The sequence below is a fragment of the Dromiciops gliroides genome, chromosome 1, assembly GCF_019393635.1.
Source record: "Dromiciops gliroides isolate mDroGli1 chromosome 1, mDroGli1.pri, whole genome shotgun sequence".
NCBI classification, from domain to species: Eukaryota; Metazoa; Chordata; class Mammalia; order Microbiotheria; family Microbiotheriidae; genus Dromiciops; species Dromiciops gliroides.
The window spans coordinates 601,066,517-601,085,382 of NC_057861.1; the positions used below are offsets into that span (position 1 = coordinate 601,066,517).

At 42.0% G+C, this 18,866-nt stretch overlaps 1 protein-coding gene across 2 annotated transcripts in view; it reads right to left on the reverse strand.

The window, feature by feature from the left end:
- Positions 1–690: 690 nt before the first annotated feature.
- The window catches only part of PHF24 (PHD finger protein 24), a 28,945-nt gene continuing 10,769 nt past the window's right edge, over positions 691–18,866 (reverse strand). The window contains exons 2-9 of one of the 2 annotated variants that reach the window (XM_044002714.1): positions 17,940–17,994; positions 14,930–15,311; positions 14,157–14,342; positions 9,314–9,392; positions 8,639–8,844; positions 7,960–8,120; positions 7,506–7,607; positions 691–5,125 (exon numbers count right to left, since the gene is read on the reverse strand). In XM_044002714.1, coding sequence (XP_043858649.1) covers positions 5,029–5,125; positions 7,506–7,607; positions 7,960–8,120; positions 8,639–8,844; positions 9,314–9,392; positions 14,157–14,342; positions 14,930–15,307 — 1,209 coding nt within the window. In that variant the 5' untranslated portion in view covers positions 15,308–15,311; positions 17,940–17,994 and the 3' untranslated portion in view covers positions 691–5,028. The remainder of the gene's footprint in view (positions 5,126–7,505; positions 7,608–7,959; positions 8,121–8,638; positions 8,845–9,313; positions 9,393–14,156; positions 14,343–14,929; positions 15,312–17,939; positions 17,995–18,866) is intronic. The other variant, XM_044002721.1, reaches the window with a different exon arrangement.

Here is an 18,866-nt window from a genome sequence, read left to right on the forward strand (position 1 = left end):
AGCAAGCATACAGTAATGAACTCATTCCCCAGAAGCTCAGAAATCCCAAGTGATTATAGGGTAAATGGCATGCAGAAGGCAGCAGCTGATTGATTCAACTCTAAGTCAGACAGCAAGTGGCTCTGGCTGTGTCTTCATGCTAACGGATGGTGTCTCCTGAAATTCTAGTTAAGGACTGCTTAGCCTCTTACTGCAATTATCTGCATCCTTCACATGATAAGCCCCCAGCTGAAGAGAACACTTTGGTTTTGCAGGGTCACAGGCCCCCACTAAGAATTCTGGTTGGAGAAAGCATCAGCATTCCTGTGCCATCTGCTATGGTGCTTCTGTCCTGAGGATGAGGGGGACTCCTAGTGCCTGCTGCTTTCCTAGTCAATTCCTACTAAGCTTCCATCTCTGCTTGCTGTCTAAGGTTCTGACATGCCAGTTCATTCACATTGGTTCTGGGATCATTATAGTAGGTCTGACTTTAACAGAGTGCCTGGAGATTCCAGGGGTCTCCCAAGTGAGACCTCCTCCTTTTCTAAAGTGGCACATCCCAGTGGGCAGTACAGACTGTGCTGTGCTTCCAGCTATAAAAAGGCAAGGGCCTGGGGTGAGTGGAGTTTCATAGTGGTCACTCCTACAAAGGATCAAAGGTTCTAGACCTTTTGCCATTCCATTCAGAGCCCCCCAAACCTTGGCTATCAGGAGAAACTTAGCAAGACAAGTGCATCTGAACAGAAATCACTCACCACCTTCAGTCACACTGGGTGGAGGGAGAAGGCAGTGTATTTGTTGTGTTTGTATGTGTGCTCATCATTTCCACTGGTAAAATACTTTTGTGTGGAGTTGAAGTCAAAATAGAGATGAACCCTTGAGAGTGATTTTGGTGTCTAGGGGATGAGGCCTCTTCTTGAATCTCAAATATTAATATTGCTCAAGAATCCAGGATTAGCTTTCAGTGTGTTCAGATAATTTTCTAGAACCAGTTCCTCAATGTTAAAAGAAAACAGGCAGGCAAGGAGACCACAGAGGAAATAGGAATGGCCCCAAAGTGCAATCAGTACCTCACTGTTGGTGGTGGCTGCTGCTTCTCCATAGCAGGTATTCTCCTCCAGGCCTTCCTTTTTCATCCAACCTGGGGGCTACACAATTTTAATCCGGTTTTAAGGAGACAGCCTAATGGGTGATGAGCAATTCTAGGGTAAGTAGTCTTCTCCAAAGATGTTTGATATAAAGTCAATGTCTCCCCTCAGGAGAAGGAAGAAGGTGGGGAGAAGCATTAGGATCTTATTGCGTAAGTCAATGAGAAGAAACCGAGGCCCTTTACTAGGGGAGGACATCTATGTTGAGATTTGAGAGAATTTAGAGTAATATCATAATTGAAAGGTCTTAGGATGACCTAGGAGGAAAAGTTAAAGGGGGATTATTTAAGAACATATTGGAGTGTTCGAATATTCCAAGATTTTTACAGAAGGGACAGTTTTTTATACAACTCCTCAGTGAGACACCAGAAGGAAACAAACTGCAGAAGACAGTACAGAATTTATGACAAAGGATTTTGAACAATGAATTACTAAGGTAGAGCTCTGGAATCTCCATCACTGGCTAATGGCATGTGTTTATGAAAAATAGGAGAGCTAGCCATCTGTCTAGCCTTGCCCAGAGGCAAGAAAGATGGACATTTCAAGGTTCCTTCCAGTATAGGGAATCTGGTTCCCAAATAAAGATCCATTTCTATTATATTCTTTTGTGCCTCAACCCCATCACATAGAGGGAAAAGGCTTAATGCTTTCCTTTGCTTCCCTTGAGAAGTGGAAGAGGAACCCACCTAAACCTCACAAGAGCACCAAGTTTTCAGACATAGTCAAGCACACCAGACAGCCAGTTCTGCTTGGATGGCCATATGATGTGCCTACCTTGCAAGGTGTGTCCTACACAATTTTCCCCTCATACTGAAGACATAGGGCTGTGGCCCTTTTTGGCATCAGTTTTCATCTAAACAGAATAAATGAACAAGAGCCTAGATTCATAGTCCTGGTAATTCATAAAGGCCATTAAATTCCGTGAGTCCAGAAGAGGAGGAGTTCCCTTAAGTCTTTGAAGCATCAAAGTGTGTGCCTCCTGGAATTACCTTGTGGAAATCAGATCTTGGAGAGGACCATTCTTTAGGGATCTCCTAGGCCTTTGACTTGACATGCAGTGAAAAAGAGTATAAATGCTTCTTGGGACAAGAGCTTATGATGGAATTCAATGTCGTTGATGCCATCATGAATGAGAGAAAAAGGCTTATTTTCTTTTTCCTTTTTGATGGGATTGACCAGAACCTTTAGCATCAGTCAACGTTTTGAGCACAGTAGAGGAACCTTTGCAAGTAGCTATAGTTTGTGAAATTCTCAGAACCACAAGTGGGTTCCACTCTGATCTTGGGTTTATTTGTTATTTCTCCAGGTTGATTCCTTAGTTTTATGGACCACCAATTTCCATGACTTCATTGCATGTACTGTGACATTCCTTTGAGAATCTCAGTATTTCACTGGACCTGTGATCTTATCAATATGGATACTCCCTCCAAAAATGTAGGTAGAAACCCATTCATGCCCTGTAATCTCGTGCACTTCTTGTCCATATTCTCCCATAAATCTGCCACAGGGAGTCCACCTAAAGTGCTGGAGGACTTCTCGTTCTTCTTACACTGGCATGGATGCCACCTGACTTCTTGTCCTTGCAGAGGCCATGACAAGTCCATCTTCTTTTCTAATCATAAATCTGATGATATCCTTTATTGTACTCTTTTTCTTGATTGCTTACATATTGTATTCTACTCATGCCCACCCTATGCCACTTTATTGCCTTTTGGGGGATTTTAATTCTTCAGAGACTGTGGTATACCATGACTTGAAGCCATACAACAGATACCATTGGAAGAAGAATGTTAAAAAAGATGGGCCATTGTTTTAATGAGAAATTTGGAGTCCTTAAAAGCATGGTGCAATTTCACAAAATCAATCTAGCCCATTCTCCTTCTCCTGTTCAATTCTGGGCTCAGCTCATTGTCAGTGATGCTGAGGATCTCAAAGTCCATCAAAAACACTGGGTCCTATTTCTCCATTTGATTGATAAGAGGTTGCCAAGGAACTTCTCTTCAGCACTTTCAGGGAAATTTGGGCTTACATATGACAGAGCTCATTCTTCTCCAGATTCTGTAGGCAGAGAAACTAAGGCATTGAATGAGAGTTGAATTTACCTAATCAAAAGTCTCTGTGAATTAGTAGCAGAATAAGAAACAGAAGCCAGGAAATTTGCTCCCTAGTTCAGTAACCTTCCCTCTCTGAATCTATTGTATCTATTTGGGCATTAGCATGAGGCTTCTATCTTTTAACAGCTATAGAAAGGACTTTGTGAAAATGAAGAGGGGTTCCTTTCATTTTTGCTCTGCCTGAAGACCAGCATTCACACTGCTGGGGCATGGGGACAGGCCATACTGTCTTGGGTGGCAGTCTAAGGCTCTTATTTGTACTTTAGTTCACTAAGGGTTATGCATCTGAGCTTTCTTAAACCAGGCCAGATTTAAAGTTAAAGGAGTACTAGACATGTATACCAGACACCATCCTCTATCTTACCAGACCCCAGGGGGATAAATATTCAGGCAATCCATACTATGCAGTGCCTCATGCTGATCCCAGTTCTCAATTGAGCAGTTTGAAGGGGAAATGATGTCACAAAATGGTAATACCTAGCCTAATGGGAATATGTGGGAAGGGCAATGAGAGGCCTTCATCTTGGTGTCAGTGAGAGATGGGGCTGCCTTCCTCTCTCTGAGTCATGTCCCCAAAAAAGCTTTGTTCCTCAGAGCACAAGGTAACCCCAAGTCCTCTTCCGAGTTCTAAAACCTCTTTTCTCCCACTATGTCTCACATATGGAAGATCACCTGCAGTACTAATTATCTGGAGGAATCCCTTTTCCCTTCCTAGAGATGCTAAAGACGACTCCTTTATTCTCCACAAGGATGGGATATCAATTACTCTGTCTATAGGAACTGGTTGAGATGGAGATGGGAGAACGTGAATAATGCCTAGTAAGGTCCTCTGAACTGCACCTGAGGCTGGTTGTCTATAATGCCCACTCAATCAGGCCTTTGGTTCCAGGCAGCCAGCACTGTAATCTACTTACAATACAATGACAACTTAGTATAGCCTTATCTAGAGTTACCAGCTTCATTTCAAAACCTAATCAGAATTCTATTGATTTTGCATGAGAGGATACCATTTTCCTGATTGGACTCAGGAGTTTACAGGCTAGTAAAGGGTGGATGTGGTAGGCTGGTTTTACCTTAGCCAATTAGAAATAAGAATTTCAAAGAACTATGGAGGTAAAGGACCATGGTCCTTTCTGATCAATTAGAAATTAGATGTCTGGCTAACTGTGGAAAGAAGAGGCACCCCGCTCCCCCTGCCCCAAGACAAATCTAGGGAGTTTTTGTAGAGGGACAGGACTAGGAGTCAGGAAACCTGGCTTCTCTTTCTGGTTCTGCCACTCACCCACCGTGTGACCTTAGGCAAGTCAGAACTTCTCTGGACCTCATTTTCCCCATCTATAAAATGAGAGAGTTGCACTAGGTGACCACTTAGGTTTCTTTCATCTATAATGATCTATAAAACCAATGAAGTTTGATCCTTTCTCAACTAATTAGAAACCAAACTTCTAGCAAGTTTAGAGGGGTAAAGAATCTTGAATTATCCTATCCGTGACACTGGTTTAGATGAGGAAGGAACACTGGGGGAGGGATCCTTTTCTTTTTTTTGCTAGCAACAGACAGAGCTGTTAGGGGTATAGGGAGTATTGCCTCTTCTCCCAGAACCTCTCCCCTAGGCTATGTACTTGCTACCTTTCCTATGAAAGGAGAAGTTACTAGATCCCCTGTGGCAAAGCTTAGTAACAAAGATACTGGGGTCTCCCCCCTCCCAGTCTTTTTCAGTGTCAAGTGCTGGGGAAGGAGGTGACCCCACACTGGCCCAGCTAGGGCTACCCCTACTTCTAAAGACTCTACCCTAGGGGTTTCAGGTGAATGGCAGCACTATTGGGGCGGGCAGCAAGGATGTAGATGACATTCTCCTTCAAGAAGGTGGGCCAATCCACAGACCTATAGTGGGAGTGAAAAAGCAGAAGATGAAGCACATCACATCTCATGACACTGAAACAGAATGAGACAATATAGGCTAGGGTGTGAGCTTAGATGAACACCACCTAAAGAATGAAGTGGCTGTAGATGGATGAGGACCTACCAGCTGTGACAACAATCATGCCACCACTGGATGCCTTCACTCCTACACATGTGCTATTGAACAAAGATAGAGAAAAATCACACAGCCATTCTTACTGGGTCCCCTACAAATTTATGTTACACAACTTCAACAGGGCCCTCACTGTGGCTAGGCAATCCTTCTTTACCTTCCTTATCAACTTACTATCCCATTCTCCATAGTGGCTCTTCCAAACCTCTTCCAAACATTCTTCCTCAAACCTCCTATGGCTCCTTCTCTCCCTACCCTCAAGGCTGAAAATCTTATCTCATATTTTACATAAAAAATTGAGGCCATTCACCGTGAACTCCCTCTTTCGAATCTCCTATCACTCTGGTGCCTTCTGCCACTCTCCCCTCCTCCACATCATGAAATACAAAGGCCAACCACTCTACTTGTTTAAGAGATCCCATTCCATTTGTCTCCCCTCCCCAAATTTCACCCTCTCTTGTCCCCCCTCTCTCTTACCTTCAATCTTTCAATTGCTTTACTCCTTATTGCTTTCCAAAAAGCCCATGTTTTCCCTATATCCTGAATAAACCCTTCACTTGATCCTTCCATCCCAGCTATCATCCTATTTCTCTTCTGCCCTTTGTAGCTAACCTCTTTGAAAAGGATGCCTACACCTCTGTCTCTTCTCACTCTCTTATCTCTTCCAATCTGCCTTCTGATCTTATCATTCCACCCAAACGTCTTTTTTCCAGTTACCGATAGATGCCAAATGCAAAAGCCTTTTCTCTGTTCTCATTCTCCTTGACCTTTCCATAGCCTTTGACGCAGTTAATCATTCTCTCCTTGATACCTTTTTCTCTAGGTTTTCAGGACACCCCTTTCTCCTGGTCTCTCTTGTACTGACATGACTGCTCCTTCTCTGCTTCCTTTGCTGGATCCTCTTCTAGATCATGCCATCTAGCCATACGTGTGTCCCTCAGGGTTGGTCCTGAATCCTCTTCTCCCTCTACACTACTTCACTTGGTGATCTCGTCAGCTCTCACAGATTTAATTACCACCTCTATGCTGTTGGTTCTCAAATCTACCTATCCTGCCCAAACTTTCTGCTGACTTCCAGTCTTCCATCTCCAACTGCCTTTCAGACAAGTCACACCGGATGTCTAGGAGAGATCTTAAGCCTAACAAGCCCAAAATGGAACTCATCATCTTTCCCCCTAAGCCCTCCCTCCTGACCTTCCTTATTAATGTAGAGGGAGACACCATCTTCCCAGTCTCTTGGGCTGTCAACCTAGGAATTATCTCAGAACCCTCACTCTCTCTCTCTCTCCTCCCCCATATCCAATCTGTTTCACCTTTGTGACATCTCTTGCATATATCCCCTTCTCTGATACTGCCACCACAGGCCCTCATCACCTCATGCCCCCAATAGCCTGCTGCTGGGTCTGCCTGCCTCAAGTCTCTTCCCACGCTAATTCATCCTCCATTCAGCCACTAAAGTGATTTTCCTAAAGCTCAAGTCTAATTATATCACTCTCCCTCCCCGACCCTCTACCCCCCATGTCACTCAATAAACTCTAGTGGTTCCCTGTTGCTTCCATACAAATACAAAATGCTCTCTTTGGCATTCAGAGCCCTTCAAAACCCTTCAAAATCCAGCTCCCCTTCCCTTTCCAATCATCTTCTACCTTACACAACCCTTTACCACACTCAAGTACTCTTTGATCCAGTGACCCTAGATTCCTGGCTATCCATGAAAAAGACCCTCTTATTTCTTTTCTCTAGGTATTTTCTCTGTTGTTCCCCATGCCTGGAATGTTATCCCTTCTCATCTCTGCCTTCTGACTTCCCTGGCTTCAAATCCCAATTAAAAGTCCATCTTTTACTAGAAACCTTCCCTAATCCCTCTTAAGTCTGGTGCTTTCCCTCTCTTATTTCCTATTTATATAGTTTGCTTTGTATATATTTATTAGCATGCTGTCTTCCCCATATAAGCAGGGACTGTATTTTGCCTCTTTTAGTAGCCTCAGAATTTAGTAGAGGGCCTGAGACATAGTATGCTCTAATTGGGACAATAACCTAAAAGGCCTCAAAAGTTTGTCAAGACCTCAATTTCCAGGGAGCAGGTCTTCTTCTTGGACAGTGTAGTAGGCCTATACCATCTTATATGGGAGCAACTAAGGCAAACCAGTAGAAATGATGGCATTCTGTGGAGTATAGAAATGATGGCTTTTGCCAAGAATGGAGTGAACACCTTGGGGGATCTCTCACCTGGGTTCCTCCTGTTCAGCTGTCTGCAGGGGCTTCTCCTGGCTCTTGGCACTGCTGTTGCTGGCTGGGCTGCTTTCTGACATGGGTCCCACATGGCTGATACTGTGTGGCACAGGGACATGTAGTTGGGAATAGACACAATCAAGAGGTTTGTTCTTCCCAGAGCCCCTATGAGTTGATGCATATCAACTTGTGGTAGCACTTAGCTTATGGCAATGACTTCCTGGACTCAAGGAATCATTCTATTCTGTTTATATGGAAGGTGTGACACATAGGAGAATTCCTTTTATTAAAGGGGGTTATGAATGGTGGCAGAAAGTAGTAAAGGAGGTGATTTCCTGGATTGGTTACAAATGATAAGGAGAGATTAGGCAATTACTGGGACATCAGAAAGGATTTGGGAAAGGTTGGTAGGGATTTTGAGAGGGAAAGTTAGGATGAAGATGAAGCATACCTAACATTGCAAGATGGAGCCTCCAAGGGTCGTTTTCGGAACCAAGTGTGTTGGGCAAGATGACATTCAGTTTCACTGATATAACCCCCGATGCCTCTGGCTAAGAAGGCTGTCCGAGCTCGTTCCCGCTCCTTAACTGTCAGTAGCCTTAACAGAGAGTTCTTAAGGAAGAAGGACATGGGAATCAATGAGTACTATAGACACTTTGTGCTGAAACTGGGGCTGTCCAAATCTCACATTTGCTACTTATGATCTGTATGACCTTGGAACAAGTCCTAAGCAGTCTGCGTCTCAGATTCCTCACCTGTAAAATGAGGTGGTTGGCCTAGATGATATCTAAGGCTTTTCCAGCTATAAATCCCATGATCCTAAAGTCTCTAGGTTCTATATATTTTGGAGTCTTGAGGTTTTTATTGTAGCCCAAAGTAAATTAACTTCCATTATCTCACTCCGCAGATTCCTTTGCCCCAGCTAGTTAGGGTACACTGGACATTTGGTCATTAATCAGTAGAAAAAGCCCTAAATCCCATTTTCACTCCTGATGATTCTTATATTTTTTTCAACAAGCCATTCATTGCCACAAATAGTTCAAGAGCTAGTGCTTTCTTGCTTCCTTAACCTCCAATTTCCCAATTCCCATTTCCATCTAGTGTCCCAGGGTCAGCCACCCTTGCCACACCTGTGGACGAAGTTTCTGCAGTAGTCGGAGGGACTCATGGGACAAGAAGTCAGGCCACTCAACATGGCCCCGGTGCTCAGGATCAAGGGCAGCAAATTGTTGAGCTGCCTTCTCTTCTTGCTCTTCACTCAGTGCTCTTTCACTTCCTCCTCGCCTTGCTGCCTGATGGTGGTAGCGCAGGAAATCCTCCAGTGTCAAGGAACAATCTGTAAGGAGAAAATGCCTTCAGAGTCACTAATTCCTTGTACACACTTACCAAGTTCTAGACCCAGCTCACCATTTATCCTCACCTGGCACCTCCTGTCTCCCCCCTACTTCTAAACATTATCTTTTGGTCCTGTAAAGTGGCCATAACCACTTACGAGTATCTCTCTTTTCTATCAAGGCATACTAAACTTCAGGCCTGGGGGAGTTTGAAGAAGCCACTTATTTGAGGGCCAGAAACTCCAAACAGAAATGTATAGATTTTCAAGGACCTCTGAAAAAACTGATCTGTTCCCTACTATTCCCCCAAAGACCACAGGTTATTTTCCTGATATGACAGGAAACCCCACCATACTTCAATTTTTAAAGTGTAGTAGGAGGGGTAGCTAGATTATACAACTGTGACTTCACTTCTGGGAGAACCTGCACAGTGTCTTCCTGAACCTCTGGGAGCCACTTGGTAGTCCTTACCGGGAATAATTTTGCATTGCTGGAAGGTCTCCATGAGGCTGTACATCTCTTCTTCTGTGAGAAGCAGGTTGAGGTTGTTCTAAGAGAAAGGAAAGAGCTGCAGATCAAGTAAACAACTCTAGTACTGGTAGGGGCTGCAAGGGCATTATGGCTCCAAAGGCAAGAAAAAAATAGAATTAAGGATTGATTTGGAGTTCTAATCCTAGATCTCCTATCACTTTCAGTCATTCTCCTAAAGTGCTAGAGGAATAAATGATAGACATCTGTATAACGAGCAAATGGGGTGTCACAAAATTGATAATAGTGTTCTGGAGTGTTGAATATTTAACTTCTAAAGACACTTTAGTTGAGGGCTACATTTGCCTGGAAGTAACATCAAGGAACAGGTGTACAAAGATTCTTGATTGGGGCGGCTAGGTGGCGCAGTGGATAGAGCACCGGCCATGGAGTCAGGAGTACCTGAGTTCAAATCCAACCTCAGACACTTGACACTTACTAGCTGTGTGACCCTGGGCAAGTCACTTAACCCCAACTGCCTCACTAAAAAACAAAAACAAAAACAAAAAACAAAGATTCTTGATTATAGAAAGCCATCTGTGAATCTCATGAGGAACCAAATGAGGCTGGGACAAGAACCTTCGGACCGTTGGAATGATGGTGGTGGAGAATTGATGGCTATTTCAATGTGGAGGCAGAGGATGGGCATTCAGTTTAGAGAGGGGAAACCTTCAACCTAATTATAAGAGGAAATTCTATAGCAGCGGAAAATCTTGCAGCAAAAATGTCAACAGGGAAAGAATAGGATAGAATTTGGAGGAGTGGTGGCTGACATTTGGGAGGAAAAGTAGAAAATTTGACTCTGTTGATTGAATTGGTTCTTCAGTGACTCCTAGAAGAGGAGGAGTTCCAGCTGGATAGTTCTGTATTTAGCAGGATCAAATATCATAGATTTAGACCTGAAAGGGAACTGAGGTGTCATCAAGTTGAACATAATCTTACAGATGAAGAAATTGGGGTCTAAAGACGTTAAACAACTTGCCCAAGGATACAAAGGTAGCAGATGACAGAACCGTGATTTACATTTACATCTTCTGGCTCCAGCATTCTTTCCATTGCATCATGTTGGAAGTGCCACAGAAAAAAAGATTCCTGTTTAGTAAAGAATATATGATTTTCATAGAAAAAGTTGAGGAACCAGGAGGTGCTTCTTAACCAGAAGGTTAATAATGAATATACCTTCCCTGGAACTTCAGATGAATAAGCCAAGAAATGCTAGCAGTGGAAATGGCAGATCACTTCAAGAATGGTTGTTATCCCAGCTCTCTCACTTATTAGCTGTATAGCTCTGGGCAGGTGAATTATTTTCTCTGAGACCAAGTACATCTAAGAATGGGTATGAGTATAAAAGAATGTAAACTTTAAGTGCCATGATGATGAGACTGAACTTTACCCATTTAGAATCAAATATTAGATGTGAATCTAAGCTTCAGTGAGAGTCCGAGAAGTTGTCCTAATTTAAAATGAGGGATTTATTTAATACTTTAAAAATAAGGTATTTACTGGTACTGACTTCTTAAAATTTCTAATTCCCTGTAATTTCCATTTCAAAGATGAGGACCTTGAGCTCCTGAAATGTCAAACTGCATGCAGAGGCTCACATAACAGGCTACTGATGAATTTGGGACTAAAGTCCAGAGCAAATGTGTTTCTGCTGCAAGAGCAATATATGGGGATAGTCCAAGGAATGATCTGTTTCCTCTCCCTATGCTCTGGTTCTCACTCAGGACTAAGATTCTCCCAGAAGAAAGCAATATACCTAGATTTAGTGTTCTGCCCCAGTCCAGAGATACAGGAACAGGGCAATCAAACTGGAACACATCTAAGCTCATAGTGAATGAAATCAATGTTGACTTATAATTAGAAATCCAAGCCCAAGTAGGCTAATAAACTTAGTCCAGAATGGTTTTGGGATAACATGGCTTGGTTTTAGGTCTTCCACAGCACGGTGAGAGAATGGGGTATGCGTGTGTTCAGCACCACTTTAGATATATTCTTCTTGCTCCAGGTTTGATTTGAGTCCCTTGACTGAAGTGGTTTCATTAGGAAGTAAGGATTGGGGTGGAGGGTGTGTGTGAGATAACTTCTGCTAGGATACTTGCCTACTAGTAGTAAAAGAATACTCAAGCATTTATATGATCAATTGTAGAAAGTAGCCTCAAAGAAGTACCAGGAATACTTTTTTGACCTTATGAAAGAATAGCTTCTAAAATTGTGACCAAAAACCCTACAAACAAACAAACCTCCAATCCCACTACAAAACAACAAAACAGTAGCAAGACTAGTGTGTATCAGTCAAGACTAGTGAGGCAAGGAAGATGTGTAAATGCAGAACTCTTTTTAAGCCAAGGCTTTGAATTGACCAAATCTAAAAGTTAGTCAGAAATGATAATTACTGCAAACTCTGAACCAAAACATTTAATGCGTATAAATTATGTGAAGAACTTTTTGCGCACATATCAAATTTCTCAGGTACTCTTGCAAAAGAGGCATTGACCATTACCATCTTTACATGGGAAGCAGAGTAAAAAATTCTTGGCATTTGGCACTTAATAGGCTATAAACTGCCTCTATAGGCATGGCCATAGTTTGAGATAGCAATGAAAAGAGAGGGCTGCAAGGTAAGTCTCATTAGGAGGCAGCACTGTGCAGTGGAAAAAGCATTCAGTATGAGTCATAAGCCCTGGCTACTCTCCCAGCTCTGCCATTTATTAGCCACGGGCTCTTGGGTACATTGCATAACTTTTCTGGATCTATTTCCTCATCTGTAAAGTGGGGATAATAATATTTGTCCTGTCTACTTCATAGGGCTTCTGTGAAGATAAAACAAGTTAACACATGAAAGCCCAAATGATATAGAGATAGCAGGGGTTATTTATTATTACTGACTTCAGGGAAACAGTATTTCAGGAGCCCAAATCCCAATAATTCCTCTTTTAACTGCACCTATCTCCCATGGGTTTTTACCAAGCTTCAGTTTCAAATGAGGTAACATATGTGAAGAGCTTTGCAAGCCTTAAAGCATTATATTAAATGGTAAACTATTATTATTGTTGTTATAAATCTAAGAAAGTGGGAAGAATCTGTCAGGAGTCTCTTGCACACAGTAGGCTTTTAATGGATATTTACTGATTGTTGATTCTGTAGTTTCATGCCCAATCAAGGGCCTGAGTAGGCCTATTAACTGCTTCTTCTGATGAATTAATTATCAAGTATTTATGGAGCTCCTGTTAGATGAGCGGTATTGTGCTGAACACTGTGGAAGAAACAAAGATGTGTAAGACATAGTCTTTGTTATGGAGTTTATACTTATACATGCTAAGAGTTAAATAGCAATATAGGACTACATATACAAAATGCCAAATGAGTATTGCCAATAATAAATGCAGTAGAGTGAAGGGAAATGCTCATTGTGTACTTCAACAACCAGGAAAAGCTTCAACATTAAGATTTTAGGTAGACTCTGAGGGGAGGGTAGTATTCATACAGATTGCAAAGAGGATGGTGAGGAAACACATGTACAAAGAAAATCTTACATTGTAGAAATCTGATGTTAACTTAGAAGGAGGTTTTCAATAGAGTGCCCCAGGGGATCTGTCATTGGTCTGGTGCTATTTAATATTCTGATTAATGACTGCTATAAAGGCAACAATGATAAGCTCACCAAATTTACAGATGACAAAAGCTGGGCAGTAGAGGCAACATGCTGGATGACAGAGTTAAATTCCCCTCAAATGATTAAAGGCTGGAATATTGGGTAAAATCTAATCAGATAGAATTTAAAAGAGTAAATGTGAATTTTCATACTCCATTTAAAAAACAACAACAATAACTGCCTAAGTCTGACGTAGGTGAGGCATGGCTGAGGGTTTTAGTGGACTGAAATGCAGCTTGAGTAAAATGTCACACGATGGCTCAAAACGGAATGTGGCCTTCTGTTGCATTAAGGGGGAGACACCATAGTAGACTAGGACTAAGGAGGGAAAAATTCGACTACAGTTTGCCCACTGGTGAAGTGCAGTGTTTAGTTCTAGGCACTCTATTTTAAGGATGACATTGATAAATGGCAGTGCATCCACAACTGGGTGCTGAAGATAGAGAAGGATTGTGATATGTTAGAGGAAGACAGAATGAAGAAAGTGATTCTGTTTAGACTGAAGAAGAGGAGGTTTGGGGGTAGGGTGGGAGCCAGACATGCTAACTATCACATAGAAGGGGAGTTAGATTTGTTCTCCTTGGCCCCAGAGAGTAGAATGAGGACTAACATTGCAAAGAGGCAGCGTAAGCTGGAGGCAAGGACAAGCTTCCTAACAATCATAACTATCTGAAAATAGAGTTGGCAGCCTTGGGACAGGGTGGGTTAAATCTCACTAAGGGCTAGGTGACTATTTAGTGGGGATATTGCTGCCCAGGACTCAAAACATCAGCCTTTTATCACAAAGTCACCTATGAAAGAAAGCCATCCCATATGGAAAGTAACTTTGTTGAGGTTCTGTTGGGCTTTAAACTGTATACAATTTAGTGTTTGGATATAGCTTTATGATGACTAGAAACCATTACAGAAATCACTGGCACTACCAAACTTCCTTCTGGGCTGATTTGTGGGCCAGCAACTAGAGGATAAAGGCTTAATGGAAATAGACATCCCTGCTATTTCTTCTCAAGACACCCTCTGAATCTACTTTAAATGTGTAGGGCCACTGACTAGAAGGATCCCATATGACACAGCCTCTTGTGGCTTTGCCTTATCTTGACATCCTTACCACCACAAGCCTACCAGACTCACACAATAGTAACAGCTCCAGCCTGTTTCAGTGTGTGCCATTTCGGTCACTTCCACTGCACTGTCTCCTTGTAAGTAGCCCATGCGTCGCAAGCAGCCATCATGAAAAACCCTGGTACAGATCCGACATGGGAAGAGACTCTCAGCAGTCCATACCTCACAAATCTCACACATCTCATCATTGATGACCTGAGGACAAAGTAGGAGTGGAGAAAAAGGATGCTCAAACGCATGAAACAGGATCCCCACTTCGATCTAAGCAAAGCTTTGACTCTGACACCTACATTTCTTGGTCAGGCCATTAAAGAACACACACTTTGGGTATATATCCAATATCAGTCAGTGTCAAGGCAACTGAGATTAGTCTTGGAGATGGGAGCCAAAAATCTCTGGTATTTTGAACCAGAAGAGGGGAACACTATTCCAGCTGACATGCTATCATAAGGTAGAATGCATAGATGAAGATGCCGTGGCTCTCCTATTTTACCCTTCTCTCCATGTCTCCCCCTGCCCCCTGCCCAGCTAACTTTCCTATGATGAGAACAAGTTCAGTCAGTTATATCTGGATTCAGACAGAAAAGGCTATCAGTTTGTTTTGGATTAAGGACTATAAGCTGGTTAAATCTTTTCTTTTTCTTAATGCTTCTTCATTGACATCCCAGGGCTCACTGCCCTGCCTCTAGGCAGCCTACTAATTACTCTGTAAACTGGGGATCTCTTCTTCCTTCTGGATCTTGCCCATTCTCCCTCCTCCTCTGCCTCACTCTAGAACTCACAGATTCTCTGGGTTCCAAGCAGATATCAAGTGGCTTGTCATCATGTAGCTCCCGAATGGGTCGGATAAAGGCAGGTGGTGTGAAGCGATTGGCACGATCAAACTCCTCAGGTTCTACCCCACGGCCATCCCTTAGCCGTTCCCAGGCTGCTTTGTTGATGCTGTTCTCTTCCCGGGGGACAGCAGCACCAGTCTCTGGATCATCCTCCTCTTGTATTTCCTGGACAGAGTGTTCTACAGTTCCCCTCCGAGACCCAGCTGATTCACCTGTGCGCCGGAGAGAAGGTCTATCCCGTAGCCCATCCTTGAAAGCTGACACAGCCAGGCTCACCTTCTGAACCTGCTCCACAGTCTGCCGTTTAGACATCAACACTCCCATGATTCTATGAACAAGAGCAGACACAACCAGTTATATGGCTGGGCACACTCAAACAACAAGTATTTATTAAGCACTTACTATGTGGACCTACTTACTATATCTCTGGCACTGGGGTTACAAATCTAAAAGCAAGACAGTCTGTACTCTCAAAGAACTTACATCCTTATTAGAATTATATACTCAGCCACCTGGGCTTCAATGTGGTATCCAAAAGAGATCATCAATCAGTGAAAGGGACACATGCCATCTGTTACTGAAGTTGGTTCTCAGCTGACTTCAGTTCCTGCTCCTAAGTCTAACTTAATTCAGAGTTCCAGAGTTCTGTTTTGTGAAAACGGGCAGAGGCCTCAGGACCTAAGACCAATTTCTGCCAAATGAGAAATTCTCTGGCAGAAATGGCATGGTTTCTCCTTCAGAGTTCCATAATTGTAGGCACAGAGCCCATCTGACCAAGAGAGAGTCTCACTGCTACTAGGGAGAGGGTACACATATTTTTTATATACCCTTAGAAAGAGGGAGTCCCTGAGCTTCCTTCTTTTTTTAAATTTTATTTTATTATTTTCCAGTTGCATATTACATATAAGGATAGTTTTCAATATTTGTTTACACTGGATTTTTAGTCCCAAATTTTTCTTTTCTCCTCCCCCCCCCACTTCCCTCCCTCCTCCCCAAGATGGAAAGCAGTCTGATATAGGTTGGTACAAATATTTTTTAACCTATCTTCATTTGAGAATCTAAAGTCAATGGGTTCTTCCTTCTTTAGGCAGACTCTTGGATTAGTCAGAATCTGTCATTCCTACTTCTTATCCAATGTACAGTCCTACCCTTGGCATGGTTTAAGATCACTCATGTACAAAACAATACTTTTAGTCAGTAGTTGTATCTCTGATTACTTCCAGCAATCCCTCTTACACCCATATACATGAATATATAGCTATGAATGTATCTTATTTGTTACTTCTCACCTTGGTCACATCATTCCCATATCTGTTGTTTTCATTTTTCAAACTAGTCTAGTTTGGTTGATTTAAGGTAAGAAGTAACCTAACAACTACCATTTTCCCTTGGTACTAATGATGTTAAATTGAAATGAAAATAAAGACATTACATTGCACATCTCCACTGATTCTGCCACTTTTTAGGCATTATTGTCTAACACACCAGCCAGGAGAGGCTGTTCAGCTTGATATAGAGAAATGAAAGAAAAGGAGGTGGAAATTCATTTTAGCCTTGGTCTCTAAGTTTCTTTGCTTTTTGTGAACTGATCCATCATGAACTGTTGAATATAATCAAATGGCAGCTGAATCTTCTTTGCATTATGTTAACTGTTTCATTCAACTCATGGAAAATGCTAATTCTCCAAATACCTGGTGGGACTAGAGTGCATAAATCAGAAGTTTCTGTGCTTTCCCCAGTAACAGATGATGACATCACCTGCGCAAAAGTGATGCAAATTTCTGCCTTAGTGTTTTCACTGCTATCAGTTGTTACCAAGGAAACCCAGATTCCTGAATTTGGGATCTTGGCAAGAAGAAGAAGAAAGATTTTTTCCAAGCATTCTGTTTTTAAAATAGATAATTTGAAGTTGTTTCTTTTTAGAACTGGCTAAGGGAGATTTACCAAGCATAAATAGCATTGACTTTTGTAGACTGTACATGTTGAAGAAAGATTTAGGAACAAATTCAGGGATGCATTTAGGAGATTCACATCTCTGGAAACTGAATCCCTAAAAACAAAGCAAGCCTCAAAATATCTTCCTTCTGAACATGTAAATGCCCTTAATGACAACTTAAAAATTCGGTTACAATATCTATGTAGTTCAAAGGAGATGCCCTAACCAGTGGAATGAATTTTGTCAACAACTCTCACCTGCAAGGGCATTCAAATGAATGAGTGTTGGCTCAATGAAGCACTAATTCACTTACTGGATTCATAATTATTAGATACAATGCTCAAACACATCTTTAACGAAGCAATTACCCATCTTACAGGGGGGGAAACTGAGGCACTGAGAGAGGTAGTCACCAAGCAGATTGCAAATGAAATGTAGAACTAGAAATGAAACCCAGGACTCTTGACTTTGGGGGTCTATATACTTCCTTCTCCCAGTTCCGAAATGCTAGAATTGGGTTTTTTTTTTTGTAATCTTAGATTTGTCAGTCTCATGCTTTTCTTCAGAGAACTTCAATGCAGTAGGGAAGACAAAGTACAGACAACTTCAGAGAAACATACCAAATTCACTTTTTAAAGATTGGCTCACTGGGGTAAAATAAAGCCTGTGCATAAAAGGAGGTTCTTATTGGCTTTGTGGGAAGGCATATTAAAATTTATTGAACAAAGCCCAGCCAACCAAAAATGGATGCTCTCAAAAGTTATCTGACATTAACATTGTATCAGCATATTAAATGTCCTAACCTCTCAATGCCCTCCTTTCTTTCTACAGTCTATTGTTCTTTATAATTACAAAAATAATCACTATTTAAAAAAATCTCAATTGTTAATAATACCCCTGTAATGATCTTTGTAGTACCTTTTTAAAAGGATTCTGATAAAGACTGGAGCAAGTATTCACCAGCACAAAGCCACCTTACATCTTGACTAAGCTTTCTGTGAGATTCTGTATTTTTCTTACCTGAAATAGCTCAATTTCCCTGGCCACACTAGGTTTGTATGTGCAGCTACTAGTACTGTAAGAAAAAGAAAACCATTAAAATTAGAATCTCTGGGTATTAAACAAGCTCCTTTTAGAACTGACATAGCTTTGATTTTGAAGGGAAACTGAGGATGCAACAGAATTGGATTCCACTAATGATGCTAACTTACTTGCAGTTTTTGGTATGAACAAATTAGAAACTGTGCATAAAAGGTACCTTGATTAAATGTTGTTTTTAAATCACCATGATTTATGCCTGGGATGCCTTGGGAAGTTAGCAAAACCAAGCTTAGTTGGAGGACAACTGGTTGTGATTAGTGACTGGTTAAAACAAAAGCAGAGCGTGACAGAGGAGAAAGGAGAGAGGAAGAGAAGGAGGGAGAGAGCTAGGGAGGAAGGAAGAAAGAGAGAGAGAGAGAGAGAGAGAGAGAGAGAGAGAGAGAGAGAGAGAGAAGAAGAAGAAGAAGAAGAAGAAGAAGAAGAAGAAGAAGAAGAAGAAGAAGAAGAAGAAGAAGAAGATTCATATATGCTTAATAGAAAGCCTCTGGTTAGTGCAGTATGGTTGGTGGTGGTAATGTGGGACAAGCAATGGCTCTGCCAGGCCTCAGAAACTTCATGACTGATTCTTTGGCTTGTAGATAAAGCTGGGGTCACTTGTTTACTTGCCTAGGAGATTACCAGGAACCAGACTTTGGGGTAAGGGGAGGAGAATCCTAATGTTAGAGAATAAGGACCATTTTGGAAAGAACAGAAAGGATTTGAGGTGAGGGATGGAGGGTGGGACAAGGAAGAAGAGCATGTTGGGAGGGAGGGAGAAAGTGATGAAGAGCAGCTTGGACAAAAGGATTTGAGTCAACTAAAAGTGAGAGATGAATCTGTCTGAAGTGTCTGTTTGATAGCAAGAGA